This window comes from Colobus angolensis, unplaced genomic scaffold, assembly GCF_000951035.1.
Source record: "Colobus angolensis palliatus isolate OR3802 unplaced genomic scaffold, Cang.pa_1.0 Scaffold413, whole genome shotgun sequence".
Lineage (NCBI taxonomy): Eukaryota > Metazoa > Chordata > Mammalia > Primates > Cercopithecidae > Colobus > Colobus angolensis.
This window is the reverse complement of record NW_012117522.1, coordinates 383,158-402,097: the sequence shown is the minus strand read 5'-3', so window position 1 is coordinate 402,097 and position 18,940 is coordinate 383,158. Positions and strand designations below refer to the sequence as shown.

The 18,940-nt window shown below is 40.8% G+C and overlaps 1 protein-coding gene across 2 annotated transcripts in view; it reads left to right on the top strand.

The window, feature by feature from the left end:
- The first annotated feature begins 6,374 nt into the window (after positions 1 to 6,374).
- SPDYA (speedy/RINGO cell cycle regulator family member A) overlaps positions 6,375 to 18,940 on the top strand; it is a 46,112-nt gene continuing 33,546 nt past the window's right edge. The window contains exons 1-5 of one of the 2 annotated variants that reach the window (XM_011956287.1): positions 6,439 to 6,747; positions 10,203 to 10,279; positions 11,570 to 11,822; positions 14,621 to 14,679; positions 17,836 to 17,921. In XM_011956287.1, the coding sequence (XP_011811677.1) occupies positions 11,588 to 11,822; positions 14,621 to 14,679; positions 17,836 to 17,921 (380 nt within the window). In that variant the 5' untranslated portion in view covers positions 6,439 to 6,747; positions 10,203 to 10,279; positions 11,570 to 11,587. Of the gene's footprint in view, positions 6,748 to 10,202; positions 10,280 to 11,569; positions 11,823 to 14,620; positions 14,680 to 17,835; positions 17,922 to 18,940 lie in introns of both variants that reach the window. The other variant, XM_011956288.1, reaches the window with a different exon arrangement.

Genomic DNA, 18,940 nt, shown 5'->3' with positions numbered 1-18,940 from the left:
GTGTTGAAATGCTACCTCCAATATATATATAACTCAAACTGACAATTGGCATAGTTTCTGACAGTGCTGCTGCTTACCAGCAGATTATTGACAGACTGACACCTGTTCCATTCTTGAATAAATATAAACTTTGTCTCTCTAGCTCTTAGTTTAATTAAAATCCCTGAGAAGGAGGATGTGCAGGGTGGAGTTGCTGGAGAAAACTTATGTCTTGTAGAAACTCATAACTACTCAATTTACCAACTTAAAAATTAGCTACATATTAGGAAATGTAGCTTGTCACATTTAATAAGGAACTGAGATTATCAGGAAGTCTTGTGTGAGGCTCAGGATCCAACATATAACTGGACCCAGCACATATTACTGTTACCTGACTTCAATAAGAAATTTTAGAAACACAAGTCTCTGCCTCCCAGTGTAATTGCCTGAGATTTTGTAGCACATCTCTTAACTGGAGCTTCATAATTCCACTGAAATTAATTCTATTGGTCCTATTAAAGAACTAGGTTAAAAAGTCTTTATTGCTGTACTGTAAAGCCTGTTTTGCGTGGAAGACCCTGATCTGCTTTTAGCGAATTCCCCAAACTCTAGGTATGCTCACTGACAACACAAGTTGTAATCCTTTTTTTTTGAGACAGGGTCTCCCTCTGTCACCCAGGCTGGAGTGCAGTAGCCCGATCACAGCTCACTGAAGCCTCAGTCTCCCAGGCTCAAGTGACCCTGCCCCCTTGGCCTTCCAAAGTGCTGGGAGAATTACAGGCCACCATGCCCAGCCCATTTTAATTTTAACATATCAATTATTTGTTATACAGATCCATTAGGATGTTTCCTTTAAAACTTTGTTGTATTAGTCGACTGGGCGTGGTGGCTCACACCTGTAATCCCAGCGCTTTGGGAGGCCAAGGTGGGCCGATCACAAGGTTAAGAGATCGAGACCATCCTGGCCAATATGGTGAAACCCCGTCTCTACTAAAAAAAAAAAATACAAAAATTAACTGGACGTGGTGGCGCACACCTGTAGTCCCAGCTACTTGGGAAGCTGAGGCAGGAGAATCACTTGAACATGGAGATTACAGTGATCCAAGATGGCACCATTGCACTCCAGCCTGGGCAACGAGGGAAATTCCATCTCAAAAAAAAAAAAAAGACTTTGTTATATTTGTCTTTAAAAGCCGTAAGGCCTAGATCAATCTTGTATGTGACTAGAATGTAGCTCCTATGGGCAGAGTTTGTTGTTGTTTTTTGTTTGTTTGAGACAGGGTCTTGCTATGGTGCCCAGGCTGGAGCACAGTGGCACAATCTCAGCTCACTGCAACCTCCTGGGCTCAAGCCATCCTTCCACCTTAGCCTGCCTAATAGCTGGGACTACAGGCATGTGCCACCACACCTGCTAATTTTTGTAGAGTGGGGTGTTTTACCATGTTGCCTAGGCTACTCTCCAACTCTTGAGCTCAAGTGATCCGCCCACCTCTGCTTCCCAAAGTGTTGGGATTACAGGCATGAGCCATTGCACCCAGGCAGGTATTTTTTTCCTCTTTTGTTCACTGATTCGTATCTCCTCATCATAGAGTGGCGCCTGCCACATAGAAGGCCTGCAGATATTTGCTTAATGAATGGCAAGTGGGTGTCAAAAATCTCTACTCGTATTACTATTTTGACACCTTGACCTGAAGAAATTAACCACAAATAATAAAATTCCAGTTTTTCTTTATCCTCATGTCTCTTGTCTCTTACGACAAGAATGCTGAAGTCTCAAGGAGAAAATTGATTTGAGTCTGTTCGGCCAAAATAAATGGTTTATCAAAACTCTGGCCCCTACTTTGTAAAATATTGGTAAATACAAGAACTCAGCCAGACACGGTGGCTCACACCTGTAATTCCGACACTTTGGAAGGCCACGGCGGGCAGATCACTAGAGATCAGGAGTTCGAGATCACCTTGGCCAACATGGTGAAACTCTGTCTCTACTAAAAATACAAAAATTATCCAGGCGTGGTGGCACACACCTGTAATCCCAGCTACTCAGGAGGCTGAGGCAGGAGAATTGCTTGAACCTGGGAAGTGGAGGTTGCAGTGAGCCAAGATCACACCACTGCACTCCAGCGTGGGTGACAGAGTGAGACTGTATCTCAAAAAAAAAAAAAAAAAACCCAAAGTATTCAGATACTTGAAGGAGCATTTTGCAGCTAGCACCTGACAGGCATAGTGGAGAAGTTGCCTGTTACTGAGAACAAACATCGCAAGATCCTTATGATTACTTTCTTGCCTCCCCTTTTCTGTAGTCTTCCATTTTATTGATCTTAATGTCACCTTTGTAGTGAGCCACCTCACATATTTTAGGAAAATTGTATAATTTGTGTAATATTTTGTCTTTCAGAATTCACCCAATAAGTATGAGCACTTAAAACTAGGAATCAAACTTGGAGAGGCTGTTGCCTCATCTAGCACAAGTGTTATGTCATACGCAGTATGGAGAAAGATCAACTATCTTTTCTGTAAGGAACAAAAAAGTCTGATACAGTGGAGAAAACTATTCTAGACAGAAAATGAATACAGTTATCTTGTTAGAATGATTGTTCTTTTTTGTTGTTGCTTTTGTTTTGTTTGTTTTTTGAGACAGGGTCTTGCTCTGTCGCCCAGGCTGGAGTGCAGTGGCGCCATCTCTGCTTACTGCAGCCTCCGCCTCCTGGGTCCAAGCAATTCTCCCACCTCAGTCTCCTGAGTAGCTGGGATAACAGGCGCACCAGAGCACCCGGCTAATTTTTGCATTTTTAGTAGAGATGGGGTTTCACTTGACGTCAGGTGATCCACCCACTTCGGCCTCCCAAAGTGTGCTGAGATTACAGGCGTGAATCACCGTGCCCTGGCAATTGTTCCATTTTTAATACTTCTCAGAGTTTTTAATCTCTTTAACTTAGAAGAACAGTCACCCAGGCTGAATACGTGGTCTCAGCGCAGAATTACATAAAAGAAATTTGGCCCAATTTGTCTCAAAGGCCCTTACAACTCCATCAAGTAAGAGAGGGAAGGGATATTGCATGAACATAGCAACTATCCCTGCGTTCAAGTGGTTTAGGAGGTTGGGTAGAACCATTTACTAGAAAAGGGTGCTGAAAAGAAAATCTGGAGCTGTCTTCTCTGTTACACTTTAAAAGATCATCTAGTCACAGAAAGCCTAAAAATAAGTTGTCAAGATGTAAACTAATGGGAACTCTTAAAATTGGTAACACTGCTTGGAAAATGAATTTAGCATTTATAACCTTTTAAAGTTGAACATGTGCATGCCCTACAACTCATCAACTTCACTTTAAAGCATTTATAGAAAAAGTGCACCATGGTGCATACACAAGCAAAGTAGTCAAAATATTTGATTTTAAGTCGTAGACATTCACCAAGCAGACCAGCAGTTAATCAGAACTTAGACGGCCTTGCAGAGGCATTGCTCATGGCATTCACAGTAGCAAAAGGATCCAAATGCCCATTGACAGGAGCATTGGAATATTATGGTGTATTTCTAGAACAGAAGGCAATAATGAAAATGATTCACAGTATTATGGATTAGCATGGCTAACCCTATGAGGAATACTGAGGTTGAAGAGTTCACAAATAAAAGTTGTGTTTTAGGATACACAAAGAAAAGAGAATGGGAAACAGTCACCTCCTGGGAATCCTAATGGGAGAAGGAGGAGCATACAGAATCTCAACAGTATTGTTGATGTCCTGTCTCTTGCATGTTAGGTTCATGTGTTTTGGTAGGTGGTGGTTTCACAAGTTTTTATTATGTCTCAGCCTCCGCTTATGCTACATGTATTGTTTTGTACATTTTTAAAGTATGTATATGATCTGATTTATATATAATTATATCTGTATACACAAACATTTTTATTTTAAAAAGCTGGTTAATAAGATTACATGAATGAGAATTTCAGGAAATGCTACAGGAGTTCAAGAGCGGCACACAGCCTGCACTTACTAAGCACTCAAATGATGATGAGCTGTTTAATTTAAGCTGGGTCTCAAAGGATGGATACCAGACAAATTTTAAATGAGAGTGAAGAGAGCACACCACAGTATATGCAAGGTCAACGAAGTGGGAAAGTTCAAAACATTCAGAGAAACACAAGTATGAGTGTTTCATTCTTACTGGATAATAGTGAGGAGATACATTTAGGAAAAGAGAGTTAGGAAAGTAGAATGGGGACAACCTGGAGGCTGCTGCAGGACACAGTGCAGGAGATGATCAAGTTATGGACAATCAGTGCTTTTTTAGTGGGGAAAAGCCATGCTTAGAGACAAAAGAATAAATAGTTCAGTTAAATGTTTGAGTTCTCCTCATCCAATCCCAGGTCAAATTGAAAAGAGGCAAGAAGGAAGCTAGCTAACAACACCTACTATGGACCAGTGCACTGCTAGTTTGCTCACTATCAAATTTGTCCCAGACGCTTTTACAGAGTAGGTGGTATCACCCTACTTTTACATTTAATGAGAGGTGCTGGGGTTAAATGATTTGACCATGTTCACACAGCTAGTAAAATGGTAGTACCTGAATTCAAACCAAGTGTATATGATTCTAAGGTATATTCACTTTTCTCCACACACCAACATAGTTTAAAAAACAAAAACTCAGGAATGAGAACACTCAAGAAGGCTTAGTTGGTAGTCACCCTTTACTTGATGTCAAAACTTAATAAGCTGCTTCCCCGATAGCTCAATGAACATTTACGTGTATTTGCTGGCTTTTATATGCAAGTTTCACATGTTTCCTTTGTGAAGATTTTAGGATCCTAAAGAACTTTCTCATAACTGTATTTTGTGCATTATACAGCCACATGCATTTCCCTCATGGCACAACTCACTGTGCCTTGTATTTTAGTCGTGTCCATATCTGTCTAGCTTGGAAGCTCTAGAAAGATAAGGCCGTGTTGTCTTCATCATTGTGGTACTCGCCATGCCTCTGTGTTTCTCATGGAGTGGACATTCCTTGTTCAGTAGATATTTTATACTCGAGGCTGGAAATTAATCATCACAGCACCCGTACCTTGCAAAAACAAGGGGAGGAACAGGGAGAAGTCAGGAAGGATCCTTAGGGAAAAGCCAAGAGGAATGAAGCTGGAAGCACCCATTTTCCTCAAGATTTTCACAACCAGTCGATGCTTCTTGGCCCATTCTCCCCTTTATAGGCCAAGGAGAAATAGTCAAAGGCACATATAAGGAAAAGTTGGCCCCTCCTTGTACTTGTAAGTGAATTTGCCATTGTTGTGCTGTGTGTGGAAGCACAAGAAGGAAGGAATTAACTCGTTCTTCACAACTGCTGATTGAGGAGCGATTTGCTGGAAGTACCACAAGTAGGCAGAGCCAGGTTGCCTTTTAAGAGTAATCGTTGTATTAGCCAAAAAATCTGGAAGCAATCCAAATATTGAAATGACTTAAATGGTCCATCCACTCTGGAATATTACGCATTGAAAATGTATAGAAAGACTAGCAACATGAAAAAAGCCGTGATACGGAGACAAAAAAAAAAAAAAATAGTTGCACTGGGTGTGGCGACTTAGGACTGTAATCCCAGTGGGAGGATCGCCTGAGTCCAGGAGTTCAAGGCCAGCCTGGGCCACATAGAAGGACTCCGCTCTACAAGGAATGTTTAAAAATTAGGCGGGCGTGGCGGCACCTGTGGTCCCAGCTACTCAGGAGGCTGAGGCGGGAGAATCGCTTGAACCCGGGAGGCAGAGGTTGCAGTGAGCCGAGATCGTGCCACTGCTCCAGCCTGGGCGACAGAGCGAGACTCCGTCTCAAAAGAAAAAAAAAGCCGGTTTTACCTTAGAGACGTAAGGATGGGGGGATCAAAAAGCTGTGAAGACTTCTTTTTATTTGCTCATTCGACATGCATGTATTAAGCACCCAGTTGGCCAAACTCTAGGACAAAGCCAAAAATATCACTGCTGCAGATTCACAGTTACAATAGAATGGCCCCTTCTCCCCAGAAGCCACCGCATTCACACGTTGTGCTTTTCTCAGTTCAAGCGGCCTCTTCCTTTTGAGTAGCCCGGGTAACCGCGCTGTGCCCACGTGTGCCGGGTGGGGAGGGGACGCCGCAGCCCCAGCCCCGCGGGGCCTGGTTATCTAGTCGAAGGGAAGTAAACAGCCCCAAAGCAAGCCTGACTGCGAGACGTGCCCAACGGGGGTAGGTCGAATGAGGAGGGTTGTGTGAGTTTTGCGCGGGCGAGCGGGATAACGGAAGACGGAGGCCCGCGGCCGAGGCTCGGGCGGGTAGGGGCGGGGTTCGCCGGCGCGCACTCCCAGGCAGGCACCGCCCCCTCGGCCTGTTCTGCGCGCTGATTGGCCCCTGCCGGCCTCGCGCTCCCTCGCTCCGGGTTGGCGGGAGACCTTCGAGCGGTTACCGCTGCTGTCTAGCTACCGGCGAGCAACCGTCTGAGGCCCGGAACGCTGCGGCCGAGGCTTGACCGCCGCTGCCCAGCCCTCTCCCGCGCAGCCCCGGGCTTCCGCAGGTACCTGTGCTCGCCCCCGGGAAGGGCCTCGCAGCGAATCTCCAGTTTCGAGTGTGCCTGGTCCCTGGGTTCGCTCGCCGGCGACCCCACCGCCCGCCTTAGATGAGAAGGCGGTGCTCCAGCCTGGTCCTCACGCCGCCTCCCATGGGCGCCCTCCGCTGCCTTCGCGGCGACGACACACGCGCTCCCCACAGCGGGCTCTGGGCTGCGGGGCCTGGCGAGGGAAGCAGTGGCCGCGCAGGTTGGGGCGTTGGCCGCCCTCCGCCCGGCGGCGTAGCGGGTGGAGGTTCCAGGGGGAGGACGGGCAGGGCCGAGACCGGAGGCTGCTGCTGAAGCTCGGCCGCCTGCTCAGAGGGAGGGCCCTGGGCAGGAGCTCCCGTCTCCACGTGTGCCCGCCGCCTTTATTGTGGGAGGAATGGAGATTTAGGGGTCTTTTTAATAAATCCTGCCTCCTTATGTCCCATTAAACACCTTTTTTTGCCCCCAAGATCGTCTGCCCCAGAATCTTGCGATCTGAGGTGCTGTGCCTCAGTACCAGGCCCTTAGCCCATGTCTCAGAATTCACGAAGATTCTCTTACATGACATCCGGTAGGACTGGAGTCCCCCTAGTCTCAACCTTTTAAAAAGCCTTATGCCGAGTTAGGCGGATCCTTGAGGCCAGGATTCGAGAGCAGCCCGCAGCGAAAACCCCGTCTCTACAAAAAAAAAAAAAAAAAATTGGCCGGGCATGGTGGTGGCACCTGTAGTCCCAGCTACTTGGCAGGCTGAGGCGGGAGAATCGCATGAACCCGGGAGGCGGAGGTTGCAGTGAGCTGAGATAAAACCGGTTTCTACAAAAAATAATTTTTAAAAAAATTAGCCAGGCATGGTGGTGGGCGCCTGTAACCCCAGGTACTCGGGAGGCTGAGGTGGGAGAATCGCTTGAACCCGGGAGGCAGAGGTGGCAGTGAGCCGAGATCGCCTTATAGCTGGGGTTAGCTGGTTTTGTTTTCTTGGCAAGGTGACGATAAGTAATACTAGAGTGCTATGTGTCAAGTGTTTTATACATGATTTTATTTAATATTTAAAACAGTGATTTACTGGTTAAAGAATATGGGACTTTGATGTCAGTTCTGCATTCAAATTCTAGCTTTATCACTTACTAATTATGAGCCTTTGGGAAATTTAACTTCTCTAAGCCTCAAATTTCTTATCTAGAAAATAGGATAAAATAATACCTACCACATAGAGATGTTTTGAGAGTTAAGTGAGATAATGCATATAACACGTTCATCAGTGTCTGGCACATATTCTCTGTGTGTGACTGCACTCATAAGGAAGTTAAGGCTTACTTGCCTGTCCTAACTGAGTTGCGAATGGATATTGCTATTAGGTTTTCCATATAGGCAAATGAATACCCAAACAACTTATGCTTGTTTCATTTTGTGGCTGTGAACCACCACCCTTTATATTACCCCCCAGAGAAGAGGTTATTTCAGATGCCTCTAGAATTTTTGTGATATACTTACCAAAACAAGAAAAACGAAGAAAAAAATCCCAGACATCCTATTCAAGTATGAATTCTGGTATGATTTTTTTAATGTCCATGGAGCCCATATAAAGATTAATTGAAGGAGGCCACGCGTGGTGGCTCACGCCTGTAATCCCAGCGCTTTGGGAGGCCGAGGCGGGCCGATCACCTCAGGTCAGGAGTTGGAGACCAGCCTGGCCAACATGGTGAAACCCCGTCTCTACTAAAAATACAAAAATTGGTGGGGCGTGGGGGTGGGCACCTGTAATCCCAACTACTCAGGAGGCTGAGGCTGGAGAATCGCTTGAACCCAGGGAGCAGAGGTGGCAGTGAGCCGAGATCGAGTTATTGCACTCCAGCCTGGGTAACAAGAGTGAAACTCTGTCTCAAAATAATAATAATAATAGTAAAATTAAAATCATTAAAGGATTTTACCTGATGAGCATAGTTTCTCCTACTTCTCCTTCTTTCCCCATCTCTTGCCCTTCCTAAAATGGCTCATGGCTCATTTTTTTTTTTTTTTTTTTTTTTTGGAGTGCAGTGGCCGGATCTCGGCTCACTGCAAGCTCCGCCTCACGGGTTTATGCCATTCTCCTGCCTCAGCCTCCCGAGTAGCTGGGACTACGGGCGCCCGCCACCTAGCCCGGCTAGTTTTTTTGTATTTTTTAGCAGAGACGGAGTTTCACCGTGTTAGCCAGGATGGTCTCAATCTCCTGACCTCGTGATCCGCCCGTCTCGGCCTCCCAAAGTGCTGGGATTACAGGCTTGAGCCACCGCGCCCGCAGCTCATGTTTTAATTTGGTTTTTCTTCTTTTCTTCTTGCTTGCTCTATCAGAACTCTCATTCTCTTAGTATATCTAAACGAAGAGCAAAATTAAAAGATACCCCTAGGTAGAAATTGACCAAGACTAGCATTGATAGCTTCTGTCCTTCAGCTTGTTCTACGCAACTTTCCTGCCAGTGTTTGCTTATTAATGTCAATGAAGCTCCTCTTGGGGAATTTCAGACATTTTCTTCTCATTCAGTTTTCTGAAACTGTATATGAAATATCCCGATACATACATAACATACATAAGGGAATAGTGTAAAGACACCTACTGTGGACATATTTTACCTTTTTGATTGATAGAAAATTTGGATTATATTTTTTACCTTTTTGATTGATAGAAAACTTGGATTATGTTTTATGATACATCCATGGTTGTTTTAATATAAAAGCACTATTTTAGGTTACTTAGCATTGAGTAAAACTTATCTTCTGGAGTATGTGCCACAGTTATTTTGTGTTCTGGTACATTCCACCCAAGTCTATCCCCAACACTCAAATTTGAAGCAGAATTCTTAGCCACGGTACTACTATACCACTGATAAGTCCACACTAGAATTTGAGAAGCCTGACTACTGTTTAGTTTCTTCTATCTGAATTTAAGGCTGCTCTTGCTTTAAAAAAAAATATGCAGATGAAGCCTCCAGCTGTCTCCCAGATGAGGTAGGCAGGAAAGAGCAGAAAGTTCTTACTCAAGTCTCAAGACTCAATTTATCACCTCTCCCTCTTTCTATGGAGTTTATAACCCGCACCCCAAGTACATAATTGCCTTCAATTTGGCAGGACTTTAGGATCTAGGAAGAAAGATGGGATGAGAGGCGCAATTAGATAAGTATAATTTCCTCTGCCTAATTCTTCAAAATATAGCCCTGTACTGTCTAATGTGGTAGCCACTGTCTAATGTGGTAGCCACTTGTGGCTATTAAACACTTGAAACTGAATAACTTTTACTTTAAAAACTGAAGGAACATATTTTTCTCTTACAAATTACTTCATTTTTAAAAACAGGACTGCATTTCATTTTTACTGTTGAAAAATTAGTATCAGAACTGGGATTTGTATGTAAGCATATTCATCTAAAGTAACAACAAAAAGAAAAGAATTGAGATATACTTTAAGAGGAAAACACGCAGCAGATTTTAAAGACTTAGAATGTGAACTATCTCATTGATTTTTATATTGATTACATGTTAAAATGGTATTTTGGACATAATGGGTTACATAAACTTTATTATTAAAAGTTATTTTATCTGTTTTGTTTTGTAAGGTGGCTCTAAAAATACAAAATTACATATGCGGCTTACATTATATTTTGGACAGTGCTGCTCTAACCTTACCATATCCAGTCTTATTTTCCAGTCCTTCCTTCAGCAGGGAAATTTCTGAGGGTCAGGAAGGGGAATCTATACCTCCTCACTCCTTGAACACCAAGGGAGGCATGGCTGCCTGAGTCGCTGTGAGGTTGCATTCAGAGGTTCTCAGTAGGGTCCTAGAGTAGTTTCCTGTGTTGCCTATTCATACCTCCATTTCCCATTACCCTAGAAATATTTGACCACAAAGATAATACTAAGTGTAGTAATTATGTGAACTGTTCACCACCAAAGAAGGTGATGATTATGTATATTATTAAATATTGATAGATTAACTTTGTCTCAGATTTTATTAGATTATAACAACATACATTCATATACACTTATAATTAGTCATTCAAATAGCTTTGTCATACACTTACAACTTTAAAAATTAGAACAGGCCAGTCAGTCATGGTGGCTCAAGCCTGTAATTCCTGCACTTTGGGAGGCTGAGGCAAGAGGATGGCTTGAGCTCGGCAGTTTGAGACCAGCCTGGGCAACATAGTGAGACCTCATCTCTACAAAAATTTAAAAAATTTGCCAGGTGTGGTGGCATACACCTGTGGTCCCAGCTACAATGGAGGCTAAGGTGGGAGGATCACTTGAGCCCAGGAGGTCGAGGCTGCAGTGAGCTATAATCATGCCAGCATATTCCTGTCTGGGTGACAGAGCAAGACCCTGTCTCAAACACACACACATACATGAGAAAAACAGGAAAACAGAAAAGTAAGTAAAACAAAAATTAGACCAATTTATGAAAGGCCTTCAAAGCTCATCTTCATTTTGCTAGAATTGCTTTCAACTTTTCAATCAATACCAATAAATGCTTATTGAATAAGTGAATTTTATAATATATCAAGGAATTTACCAATAAAGAGATATGGGGTTTTGTGTTTGTGTAGGTGTAGGGGGGTGCTTTGTAATATAATACTTGATATTGATCATAAGTTCTGGAAATAGTTTTCCTTGTTTATAAAAAATTTGAGGTGGCATATAACAACCATATAATAAAATTATGTCAATTCAAGCAGAATAGAAAAAATTAGCAGGAAAAAAGAAGACCACAAATAAATTATGAAGTCAGCATCATTTCTATAATTAACTTTCAAATTTGGTTGAGTTCTGTAGCCAAAGTAAAATGGCATACAGTATCTTATTATTTGGGAAGAGGATGTCTATTTGTTACTCAAAGGAAGCTTAGCTTTTCCTAGCACTGAATTTCAAAAGCAATTTTTAATGGGAGTCACTGTCACAAATAACATTTTAATGACAAGTTCAGTAACATTTTATATGACTGCATGTGGTAGTATCATCCAGTTGTTTTTATATGAAATGAATGTGTGTGATGAATAATTGTATGTTTTATTTTTACAGGAATATTGGGAAACCAAAATGCGGCACAATCAGATGTGTTGTGAGACACCACCTACTGTCACTGTTTATGTAAAATCAGGGTCAAATAGAACACATCAGCCTAAAAAGCCCATTACTATGAAGCGTCCTATTTTTAAAGATAATTGGCAAGCATTTGAAAAAAATACACATAATAACAACAAATCTAAAAGCCCCAAAGGACCTTGTCTGGTTATACAGCGTCAGGATATGACTGCTTTCTTTAAATTATTTGGTAGGTTTAAAATATTGTAATAGTGGTAATTATAAAGTACTAAAAACCTAGAATGTAAACATCTAATTGTTTTCATGCTAATCAAAGAGGATATCATTACTTTTGTATTAAATTTCCCATCTCCAACCAAATTTGTTTTTGTTTTACTTAGTCTTTTTTTTTTTTTTTTCAGTGTTGGGTTTTTGTTTGCTTTGTTTCCTTACGGATTAAAAATTCATACTCATCTAGCTTTTAGACTACTTAAATCCAAATGTCAAATGTAAATTCTGGGCAATTCAACTTCATAGCCCATGGCATGAGTTTTGTTTGACCTAAAGTTAAATACTACATAAAGACTCAGGTGAGCTAACTGATCCAGTTTGACTGGGCCTAAGGGGTTTCTAGGACTTTCTCTGCTAAACCCAAGAAAACTAGGAAGCTTGGTCACACTAGAGAAGTTTCAGGATAACAGTTTGGGAACATTGTTAAAAATTAACTATGTTTTATCATGTCCATATAATGAAACTGAATTTGAATTTGTTTAGGTTATGAGACAGTGCTACTTTGCTGATACATTTCTTCACATTGGCAAAAAGAAAATTCTTTATAGCACTGTACTCCTAACTAGGAAAGAGAGGGATTCTTTTTTTTTTTTTTTTTTTTTTTGGAGGTAGGGTAATAAGGTAAACAGATTAGAAAAAAGGGTAGGATAGATGAGTTCTGAAAAATATCTGGAGTAATGAATCAAGTCAAGTAGATGCTACAGTCCGGTAGATCTAGGTAACAAGCTTCCTTGTTTCCAGAGGAAGGTCAAGTGCATTAAAGCAAGCTAGTTACGATTTAAAGAAAAGCAAAATGAAAAGATGAAAAAGGAAAAAAATGTAAGGAATATAAGTAGAAAAAGATATAAAGATGCTTCCCCATCAGGATTTAGAATGTTAATAAAAGTTCCCCTTCTCTTCATTAAGAGCAGAACAAAATTATTACCTGCAAACTTTTTTAGTACCAAAACTCATCATGAGAAACAAGGGAAAATACCTGGCTGTACCATTTTAGGTAACTTAAGAACTATAAATAGAGGCTGGGTGTGGTGGCTCATGCCTGTATTCCCAGCACTTTGAGAGGCCGAGGCGGGCAGATCAGCTGAGGTCAGGAGTTCAAGACCAGCCTGACCAACATGGATAAACGCTGTCTCTACTAAAAATACAAAATCAGCCGGGTGTGGTGGCATATGCCTGTAATCCCAGCTACTCGGGAGGCTGAGGCAGGAGAACCGCTTGAACCTGGGAGGCGGAGGTTGCAGTGAGCCGAGATTGTACCATTGCACTCCAGCCTGGGCAATAAGAGTGAAACTCTGTCTCAAAAAAAAAAAGAAAGAAAGAAATATAAATAGAATTAATGGGCCAGGCGCAGTGGCTCATGCCTATAATCCCAGCACTTTAGGAGGCTGAGGGAGCAGATCACTTGAGGCCAGGAGTTTGAGACCAGCCTGGCCAACATGGTGAAACCCCATCAGGCATGGTGGCACATGCCTGTAATCCCAGCTACTTGGGAGGCTGAGGCAGGAGAATCGCTTGAACCTGGGAGGTGGATGCTACAGCTGAGCCGAAATCATGCCACTGCACTCCAGCCTGGGCGACAGAGCAAGACTCTGTCTTTAAAAAAAAAAAAAAAAGCCAGATACGGTGGCTCATACCTGTAATCCTAGCACTTTGGAAGGCCAAGGCAAGTGGATCGCTTGAGCTCAAGAGTTCAAGACCAGCCTGGGACAACGTGGTGAAATCCCCTCTCTACAATACAAAAAAAAAAAAAGGTTATCTGGGCATGGTGGTGCACGCCTGTAGTCCCAGCTATCTGGGGGGCTGAGGTGGGAGGATCTTGAACCCAGGAGGTTGAGGCTACAGTTGAGCCGAGATCACGCCACTGCACTCCAGCCTGGGTGACAAAGTGAGACCCTATTTAAAAAAGGAAAAAAAATTAGCAAGTCAGAAATTACTATTCTCAGGAAATCAGTAGTTACTCTTGGAACTTTCCATGTGACTACATTGATGATATTTTAGTATACACAAATGAATATAAAGAAGTTATGCCTTTTTACTTAAAATGAAAGAGAGGAGACTGGCATGGTGGCATGCACCTGTAGTTCCAGCTACTCAGGAGTCTGAAGCCAGAGGATCACTTGAGCCCAGGAGTTCAAGGCCCACCTGGGCAACATAGTGAGTCTCTTAAAAAAGAAAAAGAAAGAAAGAGGGAATGGAAAAAAGCAGATTTTTCTAGATTACATTCTGACAACTATTAATATATTTTGAGACTATATATTTTAGCCCTTTAGAATTGAAATAAATATTTTACCTACTTTCTAGATGTTATTATTTTAACAATGTGTTTGTTGATCTTTTTATCCTAATAATTTTTTCAAAATGTTAATTATAAATAACTAATGAATTATGAATCCTTTTTATATAGACATTTTTGTATGTATTTGAATAATAGAAAGTGGAATAGAAATAAATGGGAGAGAAGAATGCAAAACTAAAAATACTATTGGATATTCAGTAAACCAAACATTTCTGCCATTCTCCAGTCTGAGCCATATATTAAGGCAAATCAGATGGGTTGATGAAGTATAAAGCAGTAGTTTTTTGTACAGTCCTTGCAATGGTAAATACACCAAAGAACTGAAAATTCCACCTTAGGCAACACTGGTTCATTCATTTTTGTTTTATTTCTAAGCACCATGTATAATCTCTTGACATAGAAATTCTTCAAAAGGAAACATTCTGTTTTTAAAGACAAGTTATAGCTATCTTTTGTTGTAGATGATGATTTAATTCAAGATTTCTTGTGGATGGACTGCTGCTGTAAAATTGCAGACAAGGTAAATTTGGTAACAGTATAACCATTAACCAGCATTATAATGTAACTGAACCATTAGAGCTTTAATGAGACCTTATAAGAATTTTCTATCTTATTAGTTATGATTAAGAAAAGAGCTAGCGGCCAGGTGCAGTGGCTCACACCTGTAATCCCAAAACTTTGGGAGGCTGAGGTGGGCAGATCACTTGAAGCCAGGAGTTGGAGACCAGCCTGGGCAACATAGTGATACCCCCATCTCTAAAAAATTTAAAAATTAGCCAGGTGTGGTGGCATGCACCTGTAGTCCCAGCCACCCAGCTGAGGTGGGAGGATCACTTGAACCCAGAAGTTGGAGGATACAGTGAGCTATGATCAATTGTGCCACTGCATTCCAGCCTGGACAATAGAGCAAGACTTTATCTCTAAATAAATTAATTAAATTTAAAAATTAAAAAAATAAGAGCTAGCCTGCACTGCTCCTTTGAAGCAGAATCTTTACACATTAATTTTTGGAATTAGCATATAGCATAGATTGAGTCTATACTTGAAGAATTGTAGAATATTATTGATTACATTTAAATGACCTTAAATTTGTATTTGTATTGAAAACAGAAAGCAAAACAGGTGTGGTAGCTCATGCCTGTAATCCCAACACTTTGGAAGGCCAAGGCAAGAGGATCACTTAAGCGCAGGAATTCCAAGACCAGTCTTGGCAACACAGGGAGACCTGGTCTCTAATTAAAAAAAAAAAAAATTATCTGGACATGGTGACTCATACCTGTAGTCACAGCTACCTAGAAGGCTGAGGCAGGAGGATTGCTTGAGCCAGGGAGGTCAAGGCTGCAGTGAGCTGTGATACCACCACTGCACTCAAGCCTGGGTGACAGAGCAAGACCCTGTCTCAAAAACAAACAAAAACAAAAAAAAAAAACCACAAACAAAAAATCAGTATAGACTTAATACATTTTAATCAGTTATTACCTTTTATCAGGTTGTGGAGAAAAAATATTCTGAGATTTACTTTACTAAGGTAGTCTGCATTTTAGTATTTTGTAAGTAACTCAGAGAAAACAAATCTCAGTAATTTTGTAGGTAAAATTAGTTTAACATGTTCTTTAGGAATCAGTGTTTCATAAAAGAATGTCTAACTTACACACTGGGAGCAGCGATGTTTCTATGTTCTTTAGATTTTGTTGAATGGTTAAAATTTCAGCTTTGTGACTCATGCCTGTGATTCTAGCACTGTGGGATGCTGAGGCAGGCAGATCACCTGAGATCAGGAGTTCAAGACTAGCCTGGCCAACATGGAGAAACCCCGTCTCTACTAAAAATACAAAAATTAGCTGGGTGTGGTGGCGTGCACCCATAGTCCCAGCTACTCGGGAGGCTGAGACAGGAGAATTGCTTGATCCCAGGAGGCAGAGGTTGCAGTGAGCTGAAACGGAGTCACTGCACTCCAGCCTGGGTGACAGAGCAAGACTCTGTCTCAAAAAAAAAAATAAAATTTTCAGCTTTTTATTTTAGAAAAAAATTTCTCGTGCTAAGAATTTTCGGCTTTATAAATGCCATTTTGTACCAAGCAGTCATATTTGAAAATTAAGCGTGGCTTTACATCACTACTAGCCAACAGTAAAGGGAATGAATGGAAGGTTAGCTTGTGATTAAATACAAAGTACCGGGGTAAACATTTTTATTTAAGCTTAAGGTGACAGGGATACACTAGAAGAAGGTTTATAAAATTTTTTAAATTTCATTTTGGAAAATTTAAAACATACACAATTTGAAGTAAATAGAACAAAGAGCCTCCATATGCCTCTCATCTAGCTACAGTAGATCAACTGTGGCCATCCTTGTTTCTTCTAATGCCTCTCACCAAAAACTGGATTATTTTGAAGCTGATCCCAGACATCCTAACATTTTTCCATAAATATTTCACAATATATCACTAAAAGTTAAGGGCTATTTTAAAACAATTACAATGTCATAATACTTTTAAAAATTAACAGTAATGCTGTAATATCAAATATACAATTCATGTGGAGTTATGATGGGTTTTTTTTTTTTTCTTTTTCTTTGAGATAGAGTCTCACTCTGTCATCCAGGCTGGAGTGCAGTGGCATGATCTCAGCTCACTGCAACCTCCGCCTCCCGGGTTCAGGCAATTATCCTGCCTCAGCCTTCCAAATAGCTGGGATTACAGGCATGTGTCACCACGCCTGGCTACTTTTTCCGTATTTTTAGTAGAGATGGGGTTTCACTATATTGGCCAGGCTGGTCTCGAACTCCTGACTTTGTGATCCACCAGCCTCGACCTCCCAAAGTGCTGGGATTACAGGCTTGAGCCACCGCCCCCGTCAGGAAGTTTTAAACTTTACGGTTTTAAGGTGCATTAAAGTTGTTGCACAGAAGGGGGCAGTGTTTGAAAAGTAACTACTGTATCTTAACACTATCTCAAGAGTACTTTACTGGAAGTTACTGTGAAAACTTAGTATCACCTTTGTGGCAAATCCTGTTACAATAGGATGAAAAAATGTCTTATGAGAGATAATCTGATACATTATTATAACTTGTTTTTAATTTGAACAGACAGAACCTGGCATATGTGCTAATAATCAGGCTAGAGATGTATCTTTCTAATAATATCTTTAAAACACATTCTCCCCATGAAAATAGAGCCATGTTATTCTAATTTCTGAAGTCATTTGGAAATCATTTTAAAAAGTTATTTTAAAAAGTGAGTATGGATGTCTGCAACTAACTCAAAGGGCTTAGAAAAATTACATATACACATACATACACATAAATAGAGATAGCAAACATGGCAAATTTGGTGCATCTAAGTGAGGATGCATGGCTGTTCATTTTGCTGTTACTTCAATTTCGGTATAGATTTGAAGTTTAAATTAGATAAAAGCGGGATTTTAGCTCAAACTATTGACAATAATAAAATTTAGGAGTCCGTTCTAGTAAATAATGATATAATAAATAGTCAAGAATTACTTTTCACTGTTCACATGGTGGATTACAGAAAGTCAAAAAGTAAGTACACAATTCTATAATAAGTAACACTTTATTGTTTTAACTTATTCATCAGAAAATTTTAATGTTAACTATTTTAAAGCAGTTTTATTTATGAAAGCAAAATATTAATATTAATTTTTAACTTTTTTCCTTGTAGTATCTTTTGGCTATGACCTTTGTTTATTTCAAGAGGGCTAAATTTACTATAAGTGAGCATACCAGGATAAATTTCTTTATTGCTCTGTAAGTATACTTTCTACCAAGTGATTTTTGTGTTATCTGTTGTATATATTACACCTTATTTAAAATGGAGGCTGTTTAAAACCTTATGTATATCTTTGAATAGGTCTTCCTGTATAAATGCTATACATTTTTGCTTTAATAGGATATTTTTGTGTTTTTTTCACTTATGCTATATGCCTAAGATTTCCTTTTTTTTTTTTTGAGATGGAATCTCGCTCTATTGCCAGGCTGGAGTGCAGTGGCGTGATCCTGGCTCACTGCAACCTCTGACTCCCTGAAAGATTATCCTGCCTCGGCCTCCCAAGTAGCTGGGATTACAGGCATGTGCCACCACGCTCAGCTAATTTTTGTATTTTTAGTAGAGACGGGGTTTCACCATGCTGGCCAGGATGGTCTTGATCTCTTGACCTCGTGATCCACCCGCCTTGGCCTTCCAAAGTGCTGGGATTACAGGTGTGAGCCACTGCGCCTGGCCAAGATTTCTTGGAGTATTCCACTTCAGTTTGTATTGCATGTTTTACATTTTTCAGAATGCTTCCATGTAAATTATCCCAGATTCTCCTCTTTGTGACTTAAATATTTTTTCAAACCAGAATATTCTCTGAAATTTTCCATTAATATATAGTAAAAATCACCATCATCATTGCTCTTTTACATTGAACAACTTGTGGAAATGCTCTAAACATAATCTTTGTGGACCTATATATATAACATAGGCATTATTCATATTTGATACCATTGGTATTCACTGGCTCTTTTACTAAACACACTGAGCTGTGACAAAGGAATACAGTTTGTTTTCCAATTCTTCGATTGACTTTATATTAGTTTATATTATCATTGTAATCTGTGAAATGATTTTCCTATCTATAGGTCAGAATTCATTTAGAATTTGTATTATTTAAGAATATATTTCCAGCTGGGTGCGGTGGCTCACGCCTGTAATCCCAGCACTTTGGGAGGCTGAGGCGGGTGGATCATCTGAGGTCAGGAGTTCGATACCAACCTGGCCAACATGG